This window comes from Oryza sativa, chromosome 8 (genome assembly GCF_034140825.1).
Source record: "Oryza sativa Japonica Group chromosome 8, ASM3414082v1".
Taxonomy (NCBI): Eukaryota; Viridiplantae; Streptophyta; class Magnoliopsida; order Poales; family Poaceae; genus Oryza; species Oryza sativa.
In genome coordinates this window covers 23,927,866-23,939,681 of record NC_089042.1, presented here as the reverse complement: position 1 = coordinate 23,939,681, position 11,816 = coordinate 23,927,866, and the positions used below count along the sequence as shown (strand labels likewise).

Below are 11,816 nucleotides of genomic sequence, written 5' to 3'. Positions count from 1 at the left end.
CCAAATAAAAAGGCGCTTTGTATTCAACGCTCGAATTTCGTGGGCCCCACCACAGGGAAAACAATCGACGCAGGCTTCCGCGACCGTGGCCACGCGTACCCACGCTCACGGGAGGCAGGGCCACGTGGACGTGGGGCCGCGTTGTCATCGACGTCGCGCGACACGGGGGGGTCGTGTGCGGCGCGCGCGCGCGCGTTCGATGCCGTGCCTGGTGGTGCGCTGCGCCGGTGGTGGTGGTGCTGGTCCCTCGCCGCTGTCCCGACTCGCGTCCGATGACGTGGGCCTGTAACCATCGTATGGGGGCCCGTGGTGGGCCATCGTCCGGAAAGGCGAAAGCTTCATCGTGGCGCGGGACGGGTGGGGCCCAGTCTCTCCCTCGAGGTGTAAATCTTGCACAGTTGCACACTTGTGCTGAGCTTATCGGTTCTCTCGTCTCAAATTGTCATACATAAACTTTGTGCTTATTACAACCTCCCATAACATTTTAAAATTGTTCTAAAATGGTTGTTACATAAATCATTTTCGTTTCAATTTTTTTTTCATTTTATCCTTAATCACCATCCCACCACCAACTATATATGGATCTATTCGGCTGCACATGCCACTTATATAGCCGTTACAACCAACAACTTGCCGAACGCTCCCTATAAAGAATTATGGCTTGTTTAATGTTTATATAGTTATAGACATTTTTACCAAAAAAAACTGAGCCTCTACTTTCTTGTTCTCATAATATAACTATTTTTAAACTTTTTATAAAGATTAAGAGGAAATATAAAAAAGATTAGATTGTCCATCGCTATGGTCAGTGGGTAGGGTTGTAAAATCGAGTGTATCTTTATATTTCATCGCTACAAATATTTAAAGGTAGCTATTTTTTATATAAATTCTAAACGTCAAAAGTTTTAAATAGGAAAAGTAGGATAGGAATTTGAACTTCCAAGCAAGACAAAGACAACGATGCTTTGTTTTGTTCTGAGCTGGTCTGAAATATTGTACTACTTTATTTATCTTAAAATATATTTCCTTCGTTTTAAATAAACCAACCTACGATTAAGTAAGATACTATACAATATACAATATAGTAAATCTGGATAGACTTCTAAGTGTACCATATAATGTTTCATTCAGTTTTAAAATGAAAGGAATACTCCTACTAAGTGTTGTGGAGAGCGGAGGAGAGGCAGGCGAGAGCATAGCAGTTCTATACCGGGACACAACTTGATAAACCATCACTGGGCTCTATGTCTGAGATGGGTCGGCTAGCCCATAACAGGCCTGCTTTATGGATTCATGATTCATGACCCACCTATACATTTGTCGACAAATTTTCTTCTAAAAATTTGACAGATGTAATTATAGTACAATCATAGTGTAATTACACTGTAACTTATATGTAATTACACTGTAACTTACATGTAACTACAATGTAACTTGTATGTAACTTTCACGTAATTTTGAATCGTTAGATCTATTACAAGATTTGTTCTAGTGACGAACAAAAAGATCACAGTACACACATATGTGAAAAGATTTGTTCCCACGACCTCGATTTTACCGAAATAACATGTTACGGAGAGATTTTTGAAAGTTACATACAAGTTACATTATAGTTACAGTGTAATTACATGCAAGTTACAGTGTAATTACACTGCGATTGTACTGTAATTACATCTGTCAAATTTTTGGGAGAAAATTTATCGACAAATATATAGCAAAATTGCTAAAGTATCGTATCTGTGGTTCTGGATATTCCTAAAGCATCAGGATCGAGTAACAAATGTTGTTAAGATGAAACAATGAATTTGTTTTGCGAGAAATATCTCATAGAGCAATCGAACTCGAAATATGTAGAAACTGTTTTAAGCTATCAAGGATTGTATATTTGATCCATGTACATATGTGAGCCTGATACGGATTAGGAGGCGAATGTGATGTCCCTAAAATCCCGTGGATATGGATTATCTGACAATTCCACCAGAATTATGTTTGCCAGATAATCCAAAAATGTTAACTTACGCTACCACTCTATCTATTGTATACAACATAACGTGTCCATTCAATAACCCAATTTATCTGTTAATCTAGGCTCTCGGTCCTTCCCCTCCCACCTCCTAATTTCTGACGTAGGCTCTAGCCTCGTGATGACGTTATCCTCAACGCGGCGACAACCCACCACACGACGGCGAGCAACTTATTGTCTTATCGATTGCATATACACATAACATCTGACAATATTAATTTGCTTTCGAGATGAGTCCGCACCAACTATGCAACGTTTCCAACATCCCGAAACTATCCGCTCCTCACCCGCACATGCTCTAAATCTGCTTAAAACAAAGAAATTACTATGTATTTGGCCCATGTGTAGAGCTTACATCCGACTAGTACATGTGCAAAGCACGACTCTTGTTTGTCTGGGCTCGCATGGTAAGAAGAAAAGCTTAGAGATTGGTGGATATGACACGATTAGATGAGAGTTGTACGATAGAGTCGTACATATAGCAAGGTAAAAAAAAATTGGTGTAGGATATGATATGACTATCCTAAATCCGCTTTGGTTTCACCCCTACGATCTATAAATCTCTACTATTATAAAAATTAAAGATGTTTTCGCCGGTATTCTGTTACGTTATCCGTGTTTGAGTTGGTTTTTAAGTTTGTTTGCTTTTGGAAATACCGATTCGTGTTTGAGACGGATTTTAAGTTCGTTTGCTTTTTGAAAATATGGATCTGTACTTGAGTCAGATTTTAAGTTTGTTTGTTTTTGGAAATACAAAAGGAGTAGTATAAGAAATCTTTTTAAAAAACTCGCATGCTAACTTGAGATGAATGTCGGACTCCTAATTGCATCTCATGATTTTCTAAAATAAAATATTTAATAGTGAATTTCTCCTGAGCTGAACTGTATAACAATAATAAAATAAAAATTGCATTCACCCGTTGCAACGCACGGGCATCTTTTCTAGTAAAGAAAAAAACAAATCATACTATGAAAAGAGTAGCCACATTTTCTGTTTGGATTTGTTACTTGTTATTCTATGAATGAAGTTTGGTAAGTGAAATGATAGGTGGTAAAATAATTTATGTTGTGAATTTTTCATGACTATTTGGGTTGCATGTATAAGACAAGGGCAACCCTGGATGACTTAAAAATCAACTTCCCCATGATACCAAAATCCTACATGTATATGCATCTCATTTTGTTCTTTTATTCTCATCACGTTTAATTATAGCATGATGGTTCATATTTCAAACATGCTCCACATAGCATCTTCCATTTTTAAGTTCCTGAACGCCAAAAATAAACAAGAAGGGAATTCCCAATCCATCGAGGTCCTCAGCTTCCCTCCTCCGCTTTTCTTCCAGTCTTTCTCCTCCGTCTCTCATCCTCTCGAATTTTCTTTCCCCCCGTCTCTCATGCGCCATTGATCGGATCGCTTGATGCCGCATGCCGCCACCGACGATGATGCTGCCGCCGTCGCCGGGCGACTCCGACCCGTCGGGGTCTCGCGACATGGACGACGAGGACCTCGTCGAGGATCTCCTCGTCACCGTCAACTCGGCGCGGGCCTTCGTCGAGTTCCGCCGCACGCAGCGCAAGGAGTGCGCCAACCTCCTCCGCTGGCTGGAGCTCGTCCTCCCGCTCCTCGAGGAGCTCCGCGACTCGGCGCCGCCGCTCACCGAGGACGCCTACCACCGCCTCGCCCTGCTCGGACGCGCCTTCTCCGCCGCGCGCCGCCTCCTCCGGTCGTGCCACGACGGCAGCAAGATCTACCTGGTCCGATATATCCTGCATTCCTCATCTTCCTCCGTCATCGTCTCCAATTATAAAAGTTAATCGATATAACAGAACGTGTTCTCGATCGCTTCAGTTGTTAATAAACTAAAACACGTTAGACGATGACAGACACGAACACACAACATTTGTTAACAAGATTCAGCCGAAAGCTATGATCTCAAAGCTCTGCTTACGAACGCTACTCCCTATTCAATATAGCACCTAGCCGCTAAGAGTGTATGGTCTCGTCGCCATCGATCTTAACGATCTTGCATTGCTTCGTCTTGTCTCAGGCGCTGGAGAGCGAGGCGGTGCAGGGGAGATTCCGCGCCGTGTACGAGAAGATGAACTCCGCTCTCGACGGGATGCCCTACTCGGAGCTCGCCATCTCCGATGAAGTCAAGGAGCAGGTAAGCCTGCCTGCATGCATGTTTCTGCCTGCATGACACATGCACAGGTCAGACATGATCATCATCATCGATCGCCATGGTTTCTTTCAGGTGGAGCTGATGAACGCTCAGCTGACGCGATGTAAGAAGCGGGCGGACACGCAGGACATCGAGCTGTCCATGGATCTGATGGTGATCCTCGACAACAAGGAGGGGGAGAGGAACGCGGACAGGGCGATCCTGGAGAGGCTGGCCAAGAAGCTGGAGCTGCAGACGCTGGCGGACCTGAGGGCGGAGACGATGGCCATCAAGAAGCTCATCAGCGAGAGGAACGGGCAGAGCGGCGATAGCACCAAGCAGATCATCGAGCTCCTCAACAAGTTCAAGGAGGTCGCCGGCGTCGACGAGAAGAACGTCCTCGGCGAGGTCTCCGTGACGAAATCCCTCGACAAGTGCCCCTCGTTGATGATCCCCAACGACTTCCTCTGCCCGATCACGCTCGCCATCATGAGGGATCCTGTCATCGTTGCCACTGGACAGGTATACCAAAATTCTCCAAGAACAACACGGTGAGATTCGAACGAGTTTGACGAATTTGAATACCTTTGGTTTTTGTAGACGTACGAGAGGAGGAGCATCCAGAAATGGCTGGACAGCGGGGAGAGGACGTGCCCGAAGACGCGGCAGCGGCTGTCGCACATGTCGCTGGCGCCCAACTACGCGCTCAAGAACCTGATCCTGGAATGGTGCGACAAGAACAAGGTGGAGCTGCAGAAGAGGGAGCCGGAGCCCGTGGCGGAGCAGGACGACGAGCATCAGCGCGGCGCCGAGGACATCCCGTCGCTGGTGGAAGGCATGTCGTCGATCCACCTCGACGTGCAGCGGAAGGCTGTGAAGAGGATCCGGATGCTGTCCAAGGAGTGCCCGGAGAACAGGACGCTCATCGCCGACAGCGGCGGCATCCCGGCGCTCATCGGGCTCCTCGCCTGCCCGGACAAGAAGGTGCAGGAGAACACGGTCACGTCGCTGCTGAACCTGTCCATCGACGAGAGCAACAAGCGCCACATCACCAAGGGGGGAGCACTCCCGCTCATCATCGAGATCCTCCGCAACGGCAGCGCGGAGGCGCAGGAGAACTCCGCCGCGACGCTGTTCAGCCTGTCCATGATCGACGAGAACAAGCTCACCATCGGGAGGCTGGGCGGCATCGCGCCGCTCGTCGAGCTCCTCCAGAACGGCAGCATCAGGGGGAAGAAGGACGCCGCCACGGCCATCTTCAACCTGGTGCTCAACCAGCAGAACAAGGTGAGGGCCACCCAGGCCGGCATCGTGCCGGCGCTTCTCAAGATCATCGACGACAAGGCGCTCAACATGGTGGACGAGGCGCTGTCCATCTTCCTCCTGCTCTCCTCCAACGCCGCCTGCTGCGGCGAGATCGGGACGACGCCGTTCATCGAGAAGCTCGTGCGTCTCATCAAGGACGGCACGCCCAAGAACAAGGAGTGCGCGCTGTCCGTGCTGCTGGAGCTGGGGTCCAAGAACAAGCCGCTGCTGGTGCACGCGCTCAGGTTCGGACTCCATGAGGATCTCTCCAAGATCGCCAAGAACGGCACCAGTAGAGCGCAGAGGAAGGCGACCTCTCTCATTCAGCTGGCGCGCAAGTGCTACTGAAGATGAGGACCCCGTTTGTAATTGTAACTCATTTTCTTTCCCCCTCTTTCTCAGTAGAAAAAATTCTGTTGCTTGCCCTGTTCTAGCTGAATGCATATGTGGTGTATCGCCAGAATGGGGAATTGGTGGTGGAATTGCTGAAAAAAAACACCCTAAATGTATTTGTGCCGATTTCAGTCAAACTAGTTGATATTCCTATACCATTATAAGCTGAGTTAGATTTTAATGCTAGGATATACGATATTAGTTTATACAAGATCGATATATTCCGTTATAAGTAGAAACCGGGTAGTAAGCAGTATTAAATAGCACCTTATTATCTGGTAGTAAATATTGTGCAGGTGGTAAAGAACAACTAATTGTGTGTGCGTGTGTGTGGGGTGGGGGGGTGTTTAGTTTTTTTGTGTAAATTTTTTAAACTATACGGACACACATTTAAAGTATTAAACATAGACTAGTAATAAAACAAATTACAGATTCTACCTGTAAACTGCGCGATGAATTTATTAAACCTAATTAATCCATCTTTAGCAAATATTTACTATAACATCACATTATCAAATCACGGCGTAATTAGGCTCAAAAGATTCGTCTCGCAATTTACATGCAAATTGTGTAATTAATTTTTTTTCCACATTTAATGCCCTATGCATGTGTCTAAACATTTAATGTGACATTTTTGGTCAAAATTTTTTGGATCTAAACAAGGCTTAGGTAACAATGCTAGTGCCGAATGGAAGGAAATAAACAATCTTATGTGTATAATTTATCTGACACACCAGTCACATTGCTACCAGCAATGGATGATTTTTTTTTCTCAAGTGACCCCAACCTTATTCATCACCCATACGCATAAGCATTGTAAATGTAGTAAAGAACTACTACCCACTACTGTTTGGACTCACACTAATACCGAGTTTGGTAAGATACATTGAGGAAGCTCTAGCTTAAACCATCATGGTTGAAAAGACACAATATGTTTTCTTCATTTTTTTCGATTAACATGTTAATTTCTACTAGTCCTTGAGAGCAAACAGATGGCTCCTTTTCATCCTCTCACTTAATATAAACAAACTTGAGTAAAATGTACAGTCGATCGTTAAAGTTGGGCTATGTGTAATCTAGATCCATGAACTTATAAATTTAGATATGTATTTCTTATCTTGATTTAATATAGTACTCCCTCTGTTCTAAAATATAAGAGATTTTGAAGGGATGTGATGTCCATATTCATATTCGCAGTCCTAGAAAGTGTTACATCTCTCCAAAATCCCTTAAATTATGGGATGGAGGGAGTATCACCTAAGGTCAAAAATGCAAATGACTTAGCTTGGGTGCTGATATGGTGTCCTCGCCATGGTGGTGAGAATTTTGCATGTAAGCCTCTATGTTATCATATTGCTAAAATTGACTCCCACCACTGCTAAAATCGACCACCACAGTGTCCATGGTAAAGGAGCTGAAGAGATGGCGACTAGAACGGCTATTGAGAGTTTCCAAAGCCGAAATAGATAACATGATAGGGAGAGGGTGATTCTGCAAGCTTGGTACAGTGTGGGGTTGTCGTTGTGAAGGCTGATGATGGACCTCATATTACGAGAGGATTACGGCAACAATAGCGGGACAATTCAAAATTCAAAAGTTTTGATAAAAGCTACAGAGAAGAGTAGTGCACGTTAGAGTTTTGGGATCGAACTGCATAGGACTCACTGAAATAGACTAATTTCAGAAGTTTTGCATAAATATAACTAGCTGGGTGGCCCACGCAATTGCACGGCTAGCATCCAAACAAAATCATATATTTTTAAGTATGATTTTACTTAGAATTTATTAAATAGCTATCTCATTGTCTTAAGAGTTTGAAAGACCAAACCTTATCATCCCCGTGTTTCTAATTATATAGTTTTTTAAAAGTCACACCAGTTGCTACCCTTTATGTCATCATCTTCTTTATTTGCTTGCTCGTTCTACCACTATTTCTATTCATTCTCTTTGGAACCTTTAAAAATTGGATCTTATAATTTTTAGAGTTTATTATCACGTTGGGTTTTGTTTTTATAATTTCTAACATCCCGTCAAACGTTGCCATTATACTCCTCTATGGCCCATCCACCATCTCTTCTTCTTTTTGTCATTGAGATTTTAAAAATCGAACATAATTATCGTTTGGGATCATTTTTACTTTTTAGAAGTCCCGCCAAACCGTCAGCGACTTTGCCATTGTACTTCTCTATGGCTCACGCGCTGCCTCCCTTCTTTATTGCCATTGTACTTCTCTACGGCTCGCCCGCTGCCTCCCTTCTTTATTGTTATTGAGATTTAAAAATCGAACATGATTATCATTGTTTTTTTTACCTTTTATAAGTTCTGAACCTTTAATTGTCTTGTTGGGTTTTTTTTTTATAATTTATAGAAGTCTCGTCAAACGATGCCACTATGCTCCTCTACGGCCCGTCCGCCCCCCTATTGTCATTGTGATTGTAAAAATCAAACATGACTATCATTGGAATTCATTTTTTATTTTCTAGAAGTTCCATCAATCGTCAGCGGCTATACTCCTATACACCCCGCCAGCTGCTTCTCTTTTTTATTATCATTGAGATTTTAAACATATATGATTATCAATGGGGTTTATTTTTTTTACTTTTTAGAAGTCCCGGCAAGCCTTTGCTCGTTTGCTTCACGGCCTGCCTATCATACCTCCTTTTAATCGTCATTAGGATTCAATCTGTTGCTTTATTAACAGTTTTTATATGTCATATCAACCACCACCACTCTACTCATTTATAGGCCTGTTACTTAATTTATCTCGTCATGTGTTTTACATGGTCTTTTATTGAATCTTTCAATAGTCTTTATTTTTATCACAAATTTTAATTATTTATAAATTGTATTCCTAATTGAAATCTTATTTTCCTTTTTCTAATTTCAGAATTTATTTTTTTTCTAATTTTAATTAATATCGTATTGTGTTCTTTTAATATTTTTTATTTTTTATTTTCAACTTAAGTTTGTCGGTGACATGGGACCGAGAGTATCGTGACTAGAGGCTTGGGCAGCCGCGGTCACCCACGTGGCTTGACCCCCTCGAGGGGGTCGGGCCTGAGGGTGACATGGCCTCCCCGCCCTCTGTCTCCCCGAGGGGTCGGGCCGCTCCCGTTTCGGCCCCGAGGGCTGGGGCGCCCCGACCCCTTGTGGTTTTGGCGCCACGTGTGTGGGTTAGGTGAGCACAGCGGCGCCCACCTAACCGCATTTATAGCGGGTTGGACGAGCGCGCCACGCCGCATTTAATGCGGCGCTACGCGCTCGCTTATCCGGTCCGTGACTGGTCGCAGTGTGTGACCGGTCACAGAACGGTCAGATCACGGGTTAGGAGGCAACAGGCGGCCTTTCACACGCCTCGCCCCGTCCCGTCGGAATGATGAGAGACTCTAGGCACTCGTCCCTAGCCGGAGCCGGCGTGCTAACTCCTGGAGTTAGCACGTCAGTTCCGGCTAGATTCATACCAGGCTTCATCGCAACCATTACAAGGAAGTCATTTTATGAAGAAGGGCTGACGTGTGGCATGCTAAACTGACGCGTGGTAGACAAGAATGACCGGTTTGTGACTGGTCTGACGCCGGTCACGTCATCAGCAAACAACCGTGCTCCCACGTTGCACCTGCTTCCGGCAGAGTGGAGGTTGGTATGACCCATCCCATCGGAGGGTCATTCGGACAGTAGCCATTGCAAATCTCCGCCCATTAATGAAGGAAGGACATGGTTATCCCAGTGTCAGGCGAAGGCACGAGCCAAGTTTTGGTCAAAGTAGGGTGGGTCCCCACCCAAAAGAAGGATAGGTAGAAATGGTGCATGTGGTATCCCCTTGAGATATAAAAGGAGGACCATGCCTACCAAGGGGGGACGGGAGCTGAGAGAGGAGAGAGGAGAGAAAGAGAAAGAGGAAGAGGGTTTCTAGAGCTTGAACTCTCTTACTCTTCAGCTCTTTGTAACTCCTTCACACACAGATCCACCAGAACACAGGAGTAGGGTATTACGCTTCTCAGCGGCCCGAACCTGTCTACATCGCCCGTGTCTTGTGCATTTGCTCTCTTGCGAAACATTCCACAGATCGAGGGCTTAGAACCTCACCTAGCGCCCCCGGCCGAACCGGCAAAGGGGGGCCTGCGCGGTCTCCCGGTGAGGAGACCCACGCTCCGTCATCTGGCGCGCCAGGTAGGGGGCGCGTGTGTTTTTCTAAGCCCTCATCCTCTTTCGTGTGCGCCAAGCTTCTCCCGCTCAGCCCAATGGCCGAACGGGCAGTGGCGCACAACCTCTCTCCGAGCGCTAGCGGTGACGACGGGGAGTAGAACCTGCGCCGTCGAGCTCGTACTCCACCGCCCCCCTCGCACCGAAGTCTTGGGCGGGAGGAGGCGCTCGAGGGGGTCGAAAGATCCGCGACTTTGCCGCCCACGGGCGATGGAGAAGGACGGCGAGACGGGGAGCGTCGCCTCCTCGTCTATGGCGATGGCAGCACGCCCCAGGGCGCGCTCCAGGCTGCGGGCGCGCTCCTGCGTCACCCGTCCGTCGTCCCCGATCTAGAGACTCCAGCCCGACGTTGGCCGGATGACGTGGCTGACTTGGTCATGACGGCGCAGCAGCGCCTAGGCGCCGGCGGGCGGTCCTCCGCCACCAAGGCCTCTGGCACTGCTACCGCCGGCTCTGTGTCATCGAGGCGGAGGGCGCGGCGAGCGGCGGCCGTTGCCCGCCGTTCGTCCGCCATTCCCTCGTCAATGCCTCCGACCCAAGAAGATGTGCGTGGGGGGCCAGATGCCCGCCTCGATATCGAGCGCCGGCGCAATGGTCGTCGTGCTGCCCACGCAACGGAGGGCGCTTCCTCGTCCGGAGCGCCACTCCGATCCGGGCATGGGGGCCAGCCTCCCGTGTCCCCGGTTGGTGGTGCCGGCTGTCGAGCCTTTGTGGCGAGCCTTCGGAACGTCCGTTGGCCCCCAAGGTTCCGGCCCACCATCACCGAAAAATACGACGGAAGTGTCAACCCCGCCGAGTTTCTCCAGATCTACACGACCGGGATCGAGGCCGCCGGGGGTGACGACAGGGTCATGGCGAATTTCTTTCCCATGGCCCTGAAGGGACAGGCGCGGGGTTGGCTAATGAACTTGCCACCCGCGTCGGTCCACTCTTGGGAGGATTTGTGGCAGCAGTTCACCACGAACTTCCAGGGCACATATCCGCGCCCAGGCGAAGAAGCGGACTTGCATGCGGTACAGCGAAGGGACGATGAGTCTCTTCGCTCGTACATTCAGCGGTTCTGTCAAGTCCGCAACACCATACCGTGCATCCCCGCTCACGCGGTGATCTACGCGTTCAGAGGGGGTGTGCGGCACAACCGCATGCTCGAGAAGATCGCCTCCAAGGAGCCCCAGACCACCGCGGAGCTTTTTCAGCTCGCGGACTGTGTGGCTCGCAAGGAGGAGGCCTGGACCTGGAACTCCTCCGGTTCCGGTGTGGCAGCTCCGGCCGCCCCCGGGTCCGCCGCTCGGTCAGGGCGGCGGGACAGGAGGAGGAAGAAGAGGTCGGCCCATTCCGACGACGAGGGTCACGTCCTCGCCGTCGAGGGTGCTTCGCAGGCCACCCGAAATGGGAGGCCTGCGAGCGACAAAAAGAAGGAGGCCGGCGCTCCCAGCAGGGAACGCCCGACCGGCAAGTGGTGTTCCGTGCACAACACCTCCCTCCACAACCTCGCGGACTGCCGCGCAGTCAAAAGTTTGGCTGAGCGAACGAGGAAGTGGGAGGAGGAGAGGAGGCAGGAGCGCCGTGAGGGCAAGGCCCCGGCGGCTCCCGCCGGCAACCGGCGAAGTGAGGCCAAGCAGAAGGCCCCAGCCGAGGACATCGACGATGGCGACGATGACCTGGGGTTCCAGGAGCCTGGGGCCACCATCGCCACCGTCGATGGGGGAGCGTGCGCTCACGCTTCT

The 11,816-nt window shown here is 48.2% G+C and overlaps 1 protein-coding gene across 1 annotated transcript; it reads left to right on the top strand.

The window, feature by feature from the left end:
- The first annotated feature begins 3,302 nt into the window (after nt 1–3,302).
- On the top strand, nt 3,303–6,044 carry LOC4345853 (U-box domain-containing protein 15). Its single transcript, XM_015793497.3, has 4 exons — nt 3,303–3,781; nt 4,075–4,191; nt 4,282–4,710; nt 4,789–6,044. Exons 1-4 carry the CDS (start codon nt 3,452–3,454, stop codon nt 5,839–5,841), a joined length of 1,929 nt encoding a protein of 642 aa, XP_015648983.1. The 5' UTR covers nt 3,303–3,451; the 3' UTR covers nt 5,842–6,044.
- Nucleotides 6,045–11,816: the final 5,772 nt, after the last annotated feature.